General features: G+C 41.8%; 1 protein-coding gene across 1 annotated transcript in view; it reads left to right on the plus strand.

Annotated features, from left to right (window-relative positions):
- The window catches only part of znf407 (zinc finger protein 407), a 143,390-nt gene that overhangs the window by 91,675 nt on the left and 33,960 nt on the right, over nucleotides 1-17,755 (plus strand). Inside the window, exons 7-9 of the mRNA XM_063878174.1 lie at nucleotides 540-623; nucleotides 2,547-2,667; nucleotides 9,811-9,989. Of these exons, the coding sequence (XP_063734244.1) occupies nucleotides 540-623; nucleotides 2,547-2,667; nucleotides 9,811-9,989 (384 nt within the window). The remainder of the gene's footprint in view (nucleotides 1-539; nucleotides 624-2,546; nucleotides 2,668-9,810; nucleotides 9,990-17,755) is intronic.

The raw sequence follows: 17,755 nt of genomic DNA on the forward strand, positions 1-17,755 counted from the left end.
GCCCCAGTCAGTTGCGCCACGGCCTGGGCCAACAACCCTCAATTTTAACGGATTGGTATCCTTTAACAGTATAACAACATTTAGAAATATATGTTTTCATATTTGTATTTAATTCCTGTACTGTGACAGGTTTACTTGCTTTAATGTTCAAAAAGGTCTTTATTTTTCTCATACTGCCTGTGCTGCAGTGACTCTTTTCACCCTCTGTCTGAAATCAGAGCCCAGTGTGCTCTGATTGGGTAACTTGCTATCTCTTTTTTGATTTGGCAACGGCTTAGAGATTTCCCTCCCCTTAACCCCTTAATGTCACGTAGAAGTTGTTGGAGCGCTAGCCAATAAAAGCAAGAGTGTTACATAGTGATGACACTATGTTACTGAAGTAAACAAAGGAGACCAATAGAGGTGTTTCAGGCAGGGGGGGGTCTTTGGGATTTAAGTAATGAAGACCCTCGACTAGCATTAAAATCTACTAAAATCTTTTGCCATTTTGTCCTGATGCTTTATCATAACTTTTGTCGTCTCTCAATCTGTCTCTATAGGAGAGAAGTCATATCTGTGTGACCTATGTGGTTTTGCTGGAGGCACGAGACACGCCCTCACTAAACACAGACGCCAACACACAGGTAAGCAGCAACACACACACACACACACACACACACACCCTGAACTAATGTCCAAAACTAATCTGAGCACACACACAATCTGTGCAGAGCTTCATAATCTTGGACGTTGATTGACACTCGCTTTTTTCCAGTAGTTTCAGCAACAGTTTGCTGTCTCTCACTCACACACACACACACACACACACACACACACACACACACACACATACACACACACACACACACACACACACACACACACACACACACACACACACACACACACACACACACACACACACACACACACACACACAGGCACATCAGCGTGACATGCTGCTGTCGGTGATAGGCATGTGTACCAGTATGGCTGACTGAATCTGAGATTTTTAATTTCAGTTATCATTTCACCATGTCATTCTGTCGCTTAGGGAAATTGCATTTTTCAGATAGGCTGTCAATAACGAGCGCTTTTTTTGGGAAATTGGTATAGTGAAACAAATACTGTTCTTAACCGTTGTCTGGCAGGCACCCAAGGATCAAGAATCCTGTTATAAATATTCATTTTGGCTTTTTATAATTCATTTCGTTTGCTGCCATTTCCCATTCCAAACCTCCAATTTCTATCCTATGTTGACATGTGTCAATTCCACTGATTTAGCCGTGTATTCAAATGTTGTCATGCAGCTGCACATGAAGGGACCACCATGTCGGGCGGTGTTTGATTCATAGAGAATTGACACAAGGCCACTGCTGTTGTGGTTTGAATTTGTTAAACAACATTCTGTCATTCTTTAGTGTCTAATATTTTCCCCTTCATGCCCAAAATGTACCATGAGTCAGTGGCTAATGATAATTATGTGATCAAAACTGTTGGAGACTACAAGAGTCAACTGAATTTCACGTTAAAAAAACTTCTTTGATGTTCTGTAGGTGAGCAGCAGGTCTATAAAGCAGCCTGAGTTTTTTATTACAGGTTTTAAACTACGACATCCTCAAAGCTCCTGTGTAAATGAATCCCTTACTCTGGTCTGCCTTTTAAAATGTTTTAAAAGGCAGACCATTTTAAAATACAAAACTTTGCAATCACTCCCTTGACCCTGTGAGCATGCCTTCACCATTAAGAATCAAGTTTCTGTATCTTGAAGATTATTGCCTTTTAGAGTTACAGTTAACTTAAATTCAACTTATACTTTAACTTTTGACAGTGCCAACACTTCAACGGTATCCGGCATTCCATCCTCAAAAAATGAATGGTAGTTCAACTACTTTTGGGGTTTAAATACAAATAGAAAACTGACCACCAGACTTTAAATAAGCAAACATTTCAAATGGTTCCAGATACAAGGGATATTAATCATTTTAATGACACAAATCCTTTCTGTACTAACACCTAAACTCCCATGCATTATTTCACATAAAACACCCCCCCCCCCCGCTGTGTTTTAATCAAGAACACAAATAGTTTTCATAAAATGTAGATTATGTAGTTTCACAGCAAATTCAGATGTATGTCTGTATGTCAATTTTTTTTTACAAAAAATTGTAAAAAAGAAGACTAATCTCCCTGCATTATAAAAACCTAAGTTTTATAAATCAAGCAAAATGTTGCCACACGTTTCCAAACCATGTCCATTGTAGCCGTTACCTATATTTCAGAATCAGAGTCATAACTCCTTTATTCGTCCCACTTAGGGGATTTTAACATTGATACAGCAATTTTACAAAACAAATACAGACAAAGAAAGTAAAACAGCATAGAATAAAGAAACGAGGATGTAATAATAAAAAAATAATAATAGCAGCATAAAAAAAATAAAATTTAAACATATGTTTAAAAAAAAGTAGATCGAAAGTAATAGTAAAAGTATTTTATTACATCACATATATTTGTATATTAATATGTCTCTGTGACAATAATGTCAATCATTTCATCCCCCACAGGAGAGAGACCCTTCAAATGTAAGCTGTGCAGCTTTGCCTCCACCACGCAGTCCCACCTATCAAGGCACAAGCGCGTCCACACCGGGGAAAAACCATACCGCTGCCCCTGGTGCGACTACAGGTACCGGCTCATTGACCCGCCCCATGGTTGGTGGAGCTGATGGCCGCCACCATGGCACTGATGATCAGGGGGTTGATAGGGGAGGGGGGTGGTATGTAAGTGAGTGAGTGTGATGGTGAGATAGCAGGTGGCATTGTGGGGTAGTTTAGAGGGGTGGTTGGGGGGGGTGTTAATGCTAAAGGCTGTATGTGTGTGTGGTGGAGGGCAGACAGGTGTAATCTCCACAGCACGACTCCATCTCATCACTCTACCATCATCAACAGGCCCAGCCAGATCTCCCACACACACACACACACACACACACACACACACACACACACACACACACACACACACACACACACACACAATGTCACTGTCACTGGCAGGTCCCTGTCATTAAAACACCATCATACCAGATCAGTAATTACACAGGAAATTGTCGGTGAAATTGAAAAAGTTTTGGCTGGCGTTGCACATCTCCATCTCTCTCTATCTCTCCCTCCGTCTCCCCTTTCCTCCCTCCCTCTGTCTCTCTCTTCCTCGTCAGGTTGTGGCAGAAGAGTGTGAAAGGGAACGATCTCAAACCCATCATTGGTTTTAGATGTACTCGTCATTCCTTTTTTCCCCTCTGTGACAAAGTCATTTCGGCAGCTTGCTACACCTGCTCCGCCGCAGTGAAGCGCTCTGCTCATTTCACAAGTCTTTTAATACTCAGTCCGAAAAAATTAAATGCTGAGACGTAATAATTGCAGTCAGGCTATTATTTCGCAATTATCACAGTAGTAACTCACCTTGTACCTAAAGTTATCATGAAGTATCTCTCTGTAATATCAATTAAGGATCAAGCAGTGTGGGAGATTTTAACTGACGTTTCATTTACGATGCATATAAGGTAATCTGAGGAAGTGTCATGTAACTGCGTAGGGAGACTGCCCTTGTCTTGTAATATGAGTTCTTCAGAGTTCAACTACAATGTTTTTAGGCCAATGAATGGTCTGTTTACCACTTTGGTTCAGAGACACTGTCCATCTGAATATGACATACTGTATCTCAGCTAGCATTGGATGAATCCAACCAAACCTGCTGATGCACTGACTTTATCCCTCCTCACCGTTTGGTCGCCAGGTTCTTATATTTTTGTGAAATGCTACATCCACGATTGGATTGATTGCCAGGATGCTGTATACACCAAAAATGACCTTCCCTTTAGCTGTTCTTTGTGAAGTGCTAAGTAGAAAATGCTAGCATGCTAAATTAGGATAGTGAAAACCGAGAAAAATATACCTGCCAAACATCACCAAGAAATTCTCTTAGAGCCTTTAGCATGACTCCATGCTCTTAGTGTTGTCTATCTGTAGTCAACGGATACGTTTTAAAATCAGAATCGGATGATTTGTGCTAGGGGTGGCACGGATCACAAAACTCACGGTTCACGGTGTATCACGGTTTGAGGTCCACGGTTTACGGTTTTGTACGGTTCTTGGTGTTTTTTTTACTTTTTTATCGTAGCCCCATAATACACGCCGTTACACCAGTGGAACACTGTAATAGTCACTGAAAAGATTTTACTACCACAGCACAACACTTCTATGACATTACACAGTGCCTTTAGCAATGCATTACAACTTGGTCCTTGCCATTCTGGTAACAGCCAGTTTATAACAGGAGCCCTGTCTCTGAGAATATTCTTAGGCAGATGCTATTACTAACCATAGTTTAGGATACAGCATTTAAAAGGGTATAAAATTATAGTTATAATGTAATAATAATGCACAAACTTGAATTTCAATTGACTCTAAGCACACTGTTTTAACAATCTCAGAAAGGTAGTATTTTGATAGAGCAAGAGGGAAGACATGGATGATTTCAACATGTTTTACTTTATTACTCAAAATAAGTGTCAGGAATGTTTGCTGTCCTTTGAACAGGCGAACACAATTGCCTATGAGAACATGAGGCCGTAAACATAATATGAGCCCACCATCCAACCAGCGTAACAGAAAACAAAATCAACAACTCTTCTAATCCCTGAGAGTGAGGATGTATTTTTTTCACTTGAAATTAAAGTGCAGTGCTTTGAAACATATGGCTGGATTTGGTATCTAAACTTAAAGTGCCAGTGCCACTGTTATATTAACAAAATTTCGAACAAAATACACACAGACACAATCAGTATAAAATATTGCAATAGAACCAAACACTGCACTGTTTAAAACAGCCTTCCCCCTTTCACTTAATTCTCATATTCTTCTGCATGAAAATGAGTTTGTCAACATTTTCTGGCAAGAGACGAGACCTACTTGCAGTTACAATGTCCCCTGCTGTGGAAAAAACCCGCTCACTTGGCACAGATGTACCTGGGACAGCCAGGTCACGTTGTGCCAACTTTGCTACATGGGGATACGTGCGTTGGTCTTCCACCATGCGAGGGGATTTTCATCCACAGAGATGCAGCCTGTTTCCTTGTATGAAGTGACCTCTTCACGAATTATATCTTGGAAAGGCTTTGTGCTTCTTGCCTGTGTTGTAAAAAAATCGTAGCTTTTTGGAAAGAAATTCGCTTGTGTGGCTGTCGTATATTGGGCGCGTTTGTAATACGCAGCTTCGTAACTCCCATTGGGGATTAATGTGGTGGGCAGTCACTGTCAGGTAACTTTCCGTGGACCTAGAAGTCCATCCATCCGTCGTCAGAGCTACGTGGCATGCCAAAGACAACTCCGTCACTATTTCCTCCCTTGTCTCGTCATATAACTTGGGTATCACATTGGTGCCAAAGTATCTGCGAGAGGGCATGACGTACCGCGGCTCCCGGAGCATCCTCTATCTCCGGCCTGGGCGGCCCGCCTTCTCCACTCCCACTTGCCATGTTTGTACACGCTGACACACCTCGACCTCTTAGCTTTCGCTTCTTTCGCGCGAATGAAAACCACGTGGTAACATACGGGCATTAGGCTACAATGCAACGTCGAACGTCTGGAGAAAAAAAAAAAAAAAAAAAACCGTGGACTCCGTACGGTGCACAGACGCACCGCACCGTGGCAAGCAAACCGTACGGTTCGGTTTTTTCACCAAAACCGTGCCATGCCTAATTTGTGCAGAACTCCATACAGACTGTGCCAGACATTTTGTAACTCATGTGACACTAAACCTCAGATTCCAGGAAAAAAACAACCAAGACTGTATATTGAAGAAGATACCAACCTACATTTCATTGACATTTATTCAAATATCCTGTTAATCCTTTTGCGCCAAACGCTTTAGGATTGATAATATAGATGAAAAAATATGAAATGGCTGATTTATTTCCCCTTGAGGTCACACTTTGTTCAAATATCAAACCACTACAGTAGACTCACCCCAGAATCAGAGATACCATAATGTGCAAAATGTTCCTGGCCCCATTGTTCCCACACTGATACTTAATGATCATTACAGATCGGGGCCAATGAAACAGTAAATTAGAAGCCCAATTAACATTTTGGTGGCCCTCAGGGGTTCTGAAAGGTCCTGAAGGCAGAGAAAGGGGGGTGAGGCAAGGTGGGAGGAGGGGGAGGTTGGGGGGTAACGCCCCACTGGCTTCCTAATGTGAGGATGAGGAATTGAATATGGGGGCCTCAGACAGCCTCGAGGGCCCGCGCCTCCGCCCCTGCTTACTCTCTGAATTCGTGTTTAAAAACCATGACGTCTCTGGTGGCCTGACCACGATAAGGAGCGACTACATGACCTTTGACCTCCCAATGTAAACGTATTAAAATCTGGTGCAGTTGTAAAGACATATTTACTCCTGAGACAGATGAAGTCGTTCTGTGATTGACAGTTTTTGCTCATTCTTTTAAACGTATACATCCTATTTCAACTATTAAAATATCCATATTTAATGTTATCTATGGTTCCCACTAGATACAATGTGATCTCCATCAAGGCTGCTCCTCAAATCCATGTAAATGAGCAGGGAGTGAATGATCTATCAAATGCCACTCATCCCCTATCCAGACAGAGACAGATAATAGAGAAAGGATGATTATAGTTGGGGAATAGTAGTAGAAATATTCTAATGGGAGTCCTGTGCTGTCAATTAATGATGTCTATTTGACTATTCTGCAGCTATTTATGCAAACTGCACTACTTCTTTACTCCAGTTTTTAAGGAATAATTTCTATTGTTCACAATGACAAGTTTTTTTTTTCCTCATTAAAGTCACTGTGGCATCTTAAGCGGTCTAATTGATACGTACCCTCTGACTCCTGCCATCCTTCCATGGCTATTATTGTTTATCGAATGCCGCTTCATTCATGTTTCAATCTACCTGTTTAAATAGCATTTCAATGGAGGCGATGGCGGCTTTGAGGATGACACTCTCACCGTCAATGCCAGGGAGGTTTGTGACCTTGTAAAGTGAAGGGAGAGATGAGGGAGGAATGAGGGTGGGGGGGACATTAATGATGATAACTGGGCAGAAAAAGATTGGAACGGCACCAATGATCCTAATACACCCAATTCCTTAACACACACAAAGAAACACATTTGAATCTCCTCTAACGAAGCGCCTCTCAATTACACCTTTCCCATTACCATACACTCGTTGGGAGGAGGAATATGGAAATGGCTTAAAAATTAAGGGGGAAAGACAGAAAGAGCTAGAGGAAGGGGTGATGCATCCATGGAGCATCAGAATGGCTGATTCCCATGGTGAGAGCGCGGCTGGGGGAGGAAGTTGAAACAGTGTTGGACTAATTAATACAGTGTATAGTAGCAGGGCTGGTGTGGGCTTTCACTAACTGTGACACCTGCTGACTCCTAAATGCACGTTGTGTTGTTTTAATATGACAATTACTCCATTACCATATCTGAGAGATAGTTCCCCCCCCAGGAATCCACCCGCGCTCTCTTTAGAACCTTTTAGCTCCGCTTCAGATTTTATCTGTTTATGCTGCCACTTTCGAATAAGAAATCAGTTCAATTTTAGTAAAAAAAAAATGCATATTTAAGCAGCTTGATTTGTGGTAATTTATGAGCATGTGACAGTTTAAGTTCTTACGTCTCTTTGTTTTTTTCATTGGGTAGAAAAACAGTCAACAGATGTTGCCATGATTTGTCAGTGAACCTGTTATAGTTGTGCGTGACCACTGTAATCACAACAGTTTGTGCCAATCTGTTGGCTAAATTATTGAGAATATGTGTTGAAATGAAGTCAATGGAAATCTGACTCATTTAGACTTTAAAAGCTCTTCACATTCCTCACACTTTAGTGAGACACTGCATACGAAACTTTGAATGTATATATTTTTTAAACTAGACCTTAGTAAAGCGTCATTTTTTCCAGGGCTTCTTCTTATATATCTAAATATTAGTCAGCTATTCTTGTACTGCATATTATTTCGGATTCAAAGGTTGACAAGTATTGTGGCACCTACGTCCTTATTCTTTTTTCCTACCTTGAATGTTTATAAATCTTCTTCTTTTAATTTTCTCTCCATTCTCTAATCTGGTAGATACTGTATATAGTTATTCTGTTTGACTTTGAACCAACTCCAAATCCCTCACTTCCTTTGAGCCTAGCATGACCTTTTCTAAAATAAAACATAAAAGCTTTCATGAAATAGATCTCCTTTTAAATATCTTATTCAATAATCTGGTAAAATACACATTTCGGTGTGTTTACAGTGCTGTAAGTAACCACTTTTAAAAAATACCCCAGCCGACTCCAGTGTTGACTTTTTTGAAGAGCCTCATTGTTCACCAATGGCAAGTGCTAATGTTTTTCATACAACACCAACAGAACCCACTGAGGGTTTTTTTTTTTTTTAAGGCCCCAAGTGAATCCAGGCTGGACTTGTGGCCCCATGATGGAGAGAGGTGTCTCTGCAAAAGTGAAAACAAATTCTCTCCTTGGCTGGCGTGAGCTATGGCACTGTGAGGCTTTATTGTCCCGGCCAAGGTGATAAGGGAGAGTAATTGCGTATTATACTGTCCGAGAATGTCAGGTCCAAACTGAGCGCGAGTGCCCAATCCATCAACACATGACGCTGTGTGTTTATGTGTGTGTATGAAACTGTGTTCTACACTGCACATGCTTTGCTTGCATGATGCATTATGTGCTTGCTTGTGCACATGTGTGTTAGTGTTTATGGATTCATGTCTGTATATCTGCAAACTTCAAGTCATATTGGAGATTTGTATTTGGTTTGTTTATGTCTATGTATGTATGTATGAATGTGTGTGCATGTTTGTCTCTTCAGTACCCATTTGTGTGTGTTTGTGTGTGTGTCTGTAGGCAGGTTTAGATAGAGCCTGGGAGCAGGTCAGGCAGCATCATTAATCAGAAGAGGGTTGTGTGTGAGGCTCTGAGCTGACATCATTACATCCTAAACCCTGCAGTGGCTCACTGCCCTATCTGAACCGCCCAAAGACCCAACAATTCCTACACGCACACACAAATATTACTACACCTTTCATATAATTACTGAAAGATAAATAATGCATAACAACTGTCTTAAGACACCTCAGATATGAAGCCGAAGAGTGACAGTAAAAGGAATGATCCAAAAATACAGCTTACGTTGTTTCTTACCCTAGAAAAAAAATATGTATCCTGCTTTGCTTTCATCAGCGCATTACAGTTTCCTCTCAATTGCTTCATTGCAGCCACTCATTAATACACTTGCAGGACCGCAGGCATTTAACAACTCTTAACCTGATTAAGACCAAAGCAATCAAACTATAGGTGGTTTGAAAAGTCATTGAAAGTACACTTTTCTTCAAGAGAGGACTTAGTAGTGAACTTCCTAGGCCTTTAGATCTATGTACAGTCTCACACTGGCCTTCGCCCACTGCTACCATCACCACCATAACACATCCAACCAGAACTATCTCTGTTTCTCTTGGTCTGATCACAGAGGTGAATGCAGGCAATGAATGATTTGAGAGTCTGTCCAAACACTGCTTCTCCCGCAGCTCAAAATCCTTTTTTTTTTTTTTACTGTTTGTGTCATCATTGCCACAAAATAAAACGTTAGTAAAAGAAACTTTTCTTGGGAGAGTTGCCAAGCGGTTTATCTTGTGCTTTTTTCCCTCATGAGTCTCATCTTTTAATCTTTTTTTTCCTTTCCTATCTATACCAAAAAGCAATGAGTTCCTTGTATCTTTGTTTGTCTCCCTCAGATCTAACTGTGCTGAGAACATCCGGAAGCACATTCTCCATACAGGCAAACACGAGGGCGTGAAGATGTACAACTGTCCAAAATGTATCCATGCCACCAACTCACCCATGGAGTTCCGCAACCACCTGAAGGAAAGCCACCCAGATATTGAGAATCCAGACCTTGCCTACCTACATGCAGGTACCTAATTGTTCAATTTCTACTCTAGAAGTTTCTGTTCAAAGAAAAATGCCATTATAGCTAATGAGGAGTCTCTAAGGACTAAGACATATAGAAATATGATCATTGCCTTGATGACAGTCCTCAGAATTTCTGTGTTTGAAGGGCATTGGAGCTCCATGCTAACAGGAATGTCTACCATTACTGTGAGTGTGCATTCCTACCAAAGTTTGAGTATGTCATGGGAAATGTATGATTCAGAGTTTCTTGTTCTTTTTCATTCTAGGGACTAAAGGTAACAGTATATCTTCCTGCATCTCTTGCTGTTGTTGCGCTTAACCATAATTTGTTCAAAGTTATGAAGGTGCCAAAGGAAATCAGTGAAGTGCACCTTTAAGTACCTTTGTTGAGGCTAGCTTGGAACATATTGTCCATCTCATGTTTCCCCATTTCAACCATGCCACTTTCCATGTTCTGACCTACCTCAAATATTCTTCGTTTTGATTCGTAATTTGAACTGAAACATCCATGCACATACAGTATACCTAAAGGTAAATAAACGTTTGGATTTATTTTACTGACTTAGACCAGCTGGCTGCCCCAATAACCCTGCCCAGGCACTATCATTCCACAGAGGTCAGATCTTCCAGAATCCTTGACCGTGTTTTATTGTCAATGCATCGAGCCCAGCTATTCAATGCTGATGGAGGGCACCCAGACACAAAGAGGCAGCATTTGAAGATTGCCGGTCCAGCCATCCCTGCCACTCACTCAGGCCACAGAGACAGATGAAATCTTGTTCTTCCACTATTGGTTCCTTTGTGTCCCAGTGTTCCTCCTTTGTCCTTGAAGGCCAACAAATCCAATCGGCCGAGTGCTTGTCCTTCAGGGGAGCAGAGAGGACAGCCTTTATCCTGTTATCCCTTTGACCTTACATAAAGCAGTAGAGTAGGAGTGGAGCACCATGGGAGAAAAGGCCAGGCAGGGACATTTCTGGAAAATGGCTGCATTCTTATTATTCCTGTTGAAACTTAATGGATCTGGGGTGTCTTTGTGCTGACTCTGGAAAGTTTATCAAACCAGCTTATTCGTTGTCCGTATTATTTATTTTCTTCCAATTCAATGACCAACTTCTGTCTTTGATCTTCTTTACTTCCATGTTCTAACCTCTCAGCGCAACCTTTTTACCTTCAACTTCTCTTAAAACACCTTCCTCCTTCATATTCTCCATACCCTCTCACCTTTAACCAAAGCACACCTTTACGCTTCTTCTTACCCTTTCACCCCCTAGAACTTCCCCAACCTCTGTTTGTCCTTATGCACGGCTGACCTTTGTAGAATAATATTCATTTTGTCCACTTTTGTCTGGCCTGTTGAGAACACTACATTCGTATCGAGTAAAAAAGGATATTTCTCTAAACATGTCAAGGCAAATGCTCTGGCCTCATCGTAATGGTGGCTATTATCTGACTGCGATTCCACACAGCTATAGAAAGTAACGCACGGTGTGGGTTTCAGTTTTCACTGTTATGAGTGAAGCTCTGAGTCAGATCTTGTCTGGAACTTTTCATCGGGAGAAAACATATCCTTCTCCTTCAGTCAAGTTAAGCAGCATGGTTTCAAGATGTCATCATGATGCTCTACTTAATATTCTGCTCAGAACGTACCACAGATATGAACCGAAAGAATGACAGCAAAAGTTATTAATTAAAAATACAACTTGTGGTGTTTCTAACCCTGGAAGAAAAACCTTTCCCAATAAAATGTAATGGTCCTACTTCGCTTTCACTAGTGCATTACAGCATCCTCAAAATGTGACTTCATTGTAGCAACACGTAAATATACTATTGCTGGACTGCAGAAACTCTGACCCTAACCCTAACCCAACCCGATAAAGACCAAAGCAATCAAACTATAGTTGGTTTGAAAAGTCATTGAAAGTACATTTGTGATCTCTCCCTCTCCTTCAAACGAAAGGAATAGGGAGGTGGGGGTGGTAGCAGAAAGAGCAGTGTTTCATCTAAGTAGACAGAACGAGACCAAAAGAAAGAGACAGGGGAAAAAAAGATTAAGAAGGTAGATGTTGAATTAACCTGCTTGTGATTGCTCTCTGTCAGAGTGGCACCAGGGCCAACAGCGAGAAGCAAATCATCTGTGATGGCCCTTCCCGCTGTTCCCCCTTTGAAAGACACAGATCAAACGCACACTAGTCACGGGCCCTTGCAGCCCCTCGCGCCGGATTGATTGACACCCGAACATCTCCACCGCCGCTCTGTCTTTCCATATCACCCTCTCCCTCTCTTACCCTCTCGCTCTCCGTCTTCCCTTCTTTATTCAACGTCGCACTTCGAAATTAAAGCCCCTTCTCAAGGATGAAAGCAGAGGTCCTTTGCAAACGAAGGAAGAGAGGGAGTTAGACCCAGCAAGTGATGGAGGGGAATGATGATTAGAATTAGAGGGGGAAAAAGAAGGAAAAAGGAGGTTAGATGTGTGAAGGGAGAAATGTTGCTGATAGGACACATTTTACTAAAATGGTAATGACAATTGTCTTCCCCGTGCGATCTGCACAGAGATACGCCAGGAAGAAGTGGCGGTGGCTGGGAGATCTTGGCTTAGATAGCACTGCAGCAGAAACAGTGCTACAGGTACTTCGGAGTGCTGCGACTTTGTTTAAGTACCCTTCTGCTTTCTTTCTAGTTAAAATGCTGCTAGTACACTATGACTGGAGCAGCTTTGGGAAATCTTGAATTTCCTTCTTCCTTTGCTCTCCCCCTCCAGCGAGGTCAGCCATGGTTTCAGGGCAACAGCTTTGTTAAATCAGCCTGCTGTCCTGTTCAGTACCTAAAAACGATATTATATACACACACACACCAACACACACACACACGCACGCACGCACACACACACACACACAAAAAGGTGTGCTTTGTCAGAGCATCTTCATCCCACGTTTTAAAATTGTGAAGCATTTACCTTATTTTCAACCAAGGTTATAATTGCACATCTTGGGGGCATAGCGATCAAATGCTTTGTAATTAGCTAACAGCGACTCAGTACTTGGATCTGCTGCTTAGCGCTCTAAAAAGGTAAAACAAATAAATAAATAAACTTCTTGGAGGCATTGTTGCTGCCTTATGCAGATTCTATTTTCCTTAATAATGCATGATGGATGGCTCCTGTGGAGGGCTGGAGGAGACCTGGCCTTGTAAGTGATGATCTTAATACACAGTTACAACCACGGGCAAATTCATTTGTTTGCATATATTTTTCCTTATTAAACAAATCTGTAAACAAATATGGGTTTGGATGGCTTTTACTTAAGTTATGCATCCGCGCACCTCCCCGGCTCCCCTCCCTCGCCTTCACCTTCTGTTCATCATGTAATGAAACATTACTCTCCTGAGTTTTACTTGCGTATTGTGTTATAGCGGCGTGTTGCATTGTGGACGACAGGTGTGTGTGTCATGCAAATGTGTCCTGGTATCCCGGCGCATATGACACTGTGTCGACGTTGTGAAAGAAGCCACAGACACCGACGATAAAATCAACATCTGTTTCTAATAACAATGTGTTATATGTGACACGTTTCTGTGTCAGGGAAATATGTGAAAAAAACAATGCATCACAGTTCTTTGAAAAAAACACCTACAGGACATCAAGTCGTCAGCGCCAGTGATGAACCTGCGTCTTTGTGTCGCCGTCCTTATGTTGCACGCACATGATAGGCATTAATGAAAAAAGTAATTCTCTTCCGAACAATGTAAAGTCAGATTAGCAGGGTGGCTCATTGTGCTGATGCTGTCAGAGCATAGATTTAGTTATTTCGAATAGTATCTTACAAAGTTAACAATTAGGGATTTATTGGCTTATGCAAACTAGGAAATAAAAAAGTTTTTGTAGTTTCAGTAGTCGAGTATCAAAGCAGTAGAAAACATTGTATGCAGTTCTTTGAATGTTTTGCAACAAGAAGGGTTTACCGATTCTCATGGAACTGCAATCTCAATTCTATTAGCCAATTAAGATCTGAAGCATATGGCCTAAACATAACAAGTTCTTACAAAACATACTATTTGTGCCTCTAGGGTTTTTTCTACAAAAAATAAAGTATGAGGGCAATACTGTGCTGCTGAGCTTGTATATAAGATACAGTATATCAATTATCCGCGGGCGTAAACAACAACGCAACGTCAGAGCTCCGTAAAATCAAACCTGTCTATGCCGTCTGACAGTCTATTTAACATGATTTTCATATTTTTGAAGTACTTATAACATTTCGGATGAACAGAAATATTGTTTTCTGGCATCACTTGTTCTCCCAGAAAAATGTTATGGGCATTTTGGTATGAGGGCGCACAGCGAAAGCAAGAGGCTGCAGCCCCCCTGTTACCTGGTTTAGTCAAAACCCTGGCCTTTATTTGTTATGTTGTCTCCATCCTATCTAATTTTCCCAACCACACAAAGAAACCTGCATGTAGAAACTTGAAGATAAGATCATGCCAGTGTCGGGGTGTTAATTGGAGAACTCCCACATGGAGGAACACCTTTCTGCTTCATCTGGTCTCGAATGGTTTACTCTGGGAACTGAAGTGAATTGTTTTGAGTTCCTATCCCCAAATCCTTCTTCTGCCCCTTCATCCCACCCTTTTCTCTTTGGCTGCTCTGTGTTTAATACCAACGCCTTTCCCTTCACACACTCCACATGTAGCCTTAGTTGAGTTATTACAGTTGAGAAGTGTCTGCTCAATACCTGTGTGTCCCAGGAGATATGCAACACAGGTTGTGTGTGAGTGTTTTTAGGGGGGTTAGCTAAGCGGTTTAGAGGAAAATGCACACTGTCGGTTGCATGCATCTCAGCAAACCAATACAGTGCCCGTCTGGGCCGAGCAGGCAGCAATTCCTGCATAATGACCTGCTCCAATGAGCGTGAAAACTCCCCGACCGGCTGCATTTATTACACATCAGCCACAACAAACTGCCTTTTGTTTCATCCTTTTTCTTCCATCCCCTTCCTCCTGGCATCCATCTGAAAGCCTCTGTTCAGCCATTTAGTGGCCATTCCGAGCCTTGACTGACAAGTCTCATCCAATCAGTGCGAAGACGTAGAGGCAGTAGGTTTCCGTCTGCTCCCAATGTGAAGTGATGTCTACATGGTGTTTTTTGCCACCTTTAGGCCATCACAGACTTTCCCATCCAGTAATTGATGACTGGAAGTGTAGTGTCATTGCCAGACTGGGTCAACCTCTGCCTCTGCCTGAGCCTCTGGACAAGTTCTGTCACTGTCACCACATTTCAGGCAGATTGATGACACTTGATATATTCTCCATGCTGTTGCAATGGCACAGTTAGGTTAGGTGCTTGCTTATGATGCACTATTCTGAAAAGTTGCAGATGGCTTATGTAGGGCAAAGCCTAACATTTACACAGTAGACAGAAGTTCGGTATGCATACGCACTTGATCCTAAGATATTAAAAGTTGGATGTTCAAGGGCACAACACCAATACTAAACAGTTGTGTAACCACACGTAGTTAAGTTACAAAATCAACATTTTCCTAACCTAACCCTATTGGCTTAAGAAGTTAGTAATCAAATATGTTGTTTCAGATTCTCCATTTCAAATACCAAAAACCTACATTGTTTGTAGGCACTACACCAATTGTGAATCTTAATATCATTTATGTGAATTATTACTCTTTAGAAATCGTTAAAGGTTATAAAAAAAATAATTGTTTACTGTATGTTTTGAGAACGTTTCTTAGAACACTAGAGTATGCTCTTATGTCCCCACAGACTACTTAGACAGAAACACACACACAAGCACACAAACACCCCCTGTGAGTGACGTGTGGCGGGGATGCTGGCGGGCAGGGCTGCTCCTCCTGTATGGGACAGTGAATATGGGACCAGACAGGCCGCCGGCTCCTATAAAGCCTCATCCATAATTCAATCCTCCTTCTCCCCCATTTCAGACACTGTACATATAGCTGCAGCTAACAGCTAACGTGTCTACCACAAGAATGAAAGACAGCAGAAGAAAAAGAAGGATTAGTTATTGATGAGAAAGTTGAGTAAAACCGAAAAGTTAGAAGATAAAGAATATGATAACTCTTCAAAGAGAGCATGATTTTCACGTTCAGCACAACTTGCCCCTTCTTGACCTTTACTGAGTCAACGCTGTTCCTAGTACCAACATGTTTTCCCTTATCTACTCCCTTGTTGGCTGAAGTGCACTTCTGATATCTCCACCATGACCTTTGCCCCTTTTTACTGTTCCAAGGACCCTCGCCTTCTTCCTTCGCCTCTCTAGCCCCCGCGCGTCGTCTGTTTTGGTGACTAACCAAACGTCTCGGAATCTCTAATTACCAACCGGCTCAACTTTCCCAACTAAACAACCAATTACCAACGCTTTAGCCCAGCCGCATCCCATGTTTCCTGATACAGTGGCCGATTAGGGCCCCTTATTTCTCCCCCAGCATAATTGAATCCCCTGGCTGCTCATCAGCGGGCTAATTTAAGCCAATGTGCAGAGTTGGTAATCAGAGGGGCTGCCTATTACACTATCAGACCCCAATTAAGTGCCCTCTTATTTCCAACATAACAAGCCACTATCACTACCGCTGTTATCGTATTTCCCTATTTAGTGCACAGTTTTGTTTGGGTAAATCTGCGGTTTGTTTAGAGAACAAGAAGGAAATAAGTGGAAGAGAGAAGATTTTCGGTATTAAATTGACCTCTGGTTCGGGTTGTGTTCTAAGGAATGAGCCTGTAGGTGGAGAAGAAAGACACTAATTGGGTGACGATCCAGAAAGCTGCTTTTTTTTATCCTTTCTGATTGACAAAGTTCAGTGTTTAGGATGTTTCTGTCCAAAACACCCTTCACCTTGAAAGAAAGACCTCTGTTTGTATACTTGGTAGTACCAACACATATTTATTCAAGAAAACATGTAACACCTTGAGGCAACAAAGCAAGAGTTAGATTTTTGAAAATATTCCCTCTTTCCTGAACTTAATGATGAAGCTAATGAGTAAAATCCAAGCATCTCGTTAACATAATTGGGTGCAGAGATGTTTTCACCACATTATTCGTGTTCAATAAATGGTCATATCACCAACATCTGGTTTTAATATGTATGATCAGTTAAAAATTCCATTGTCAAAATCTGATGTGGCTAAATGCTGCTTAAACTTGACAAACAGATCTGAAATGGAAGAGGGTCAGAGATGAATGCTTACAGCACCAGCATCTCTTTCTATCCTCTCACTAATGCAGAATATCTCACTTTTTTTTTTATCTCCTCTTTTCTTGTTCTCCCTCCACTTGTTCCCCCTCTGTCCTTTCTTGGTGACTGGTGCTGTTGAGGGGAGCCCGAGTGTGAAAGAGGCCCACAGAGGGCTGATGAGGACTGTCTTAGCAAAGCGTGTCTCAAGTCTGGGACTGCAAGCATTTGAGTGGGTGTGTGTACATCTCGCCCGTGTGTGTAGCAAGAAATAGTCTGCGAGCGTGTCTTCAAGTCTGAGTGTGTATGTTTAGTGTTGGTGTCGACTCCCCATAGCCTAATTAAAGGGCGAGGAAAGCCACTCACTGGGAGATTAAACCTAAAAGGGTAAATTAGCACTCAAAAGGGGTGTGGCAAATTCACACGTACGCACAAGGCCATGAAATCTGTTCTGACACCTGTGAAAAAACCCAAAGAAAGAAGAGAATAAGGAGGATGAAGGGAGGAGGAAAACTTTTGTTCTTCCATAGCCAGAGCTCTGTGCCATGTTTCTGTTGAGATGAGAATCTGA

This window comes from Eleginops maclovinus, chromosome 3 (assembly GCF_036324505.1).
Source record: "Eleginops maclovinus isolate JMC-PN-2008 ecotype Puerto Natales chromosome 3, JC_Emac_rtc_rv5, whole genome shotgun sequence".
In the NCBI taxonomy this organism is placed as follows: domain Eukaryota; kingdom Metazoa; phylum Chordata; class Actinopteri; order Perciformes; family Eleginopidae; genus Eleginops; species Eleginops maclovinus.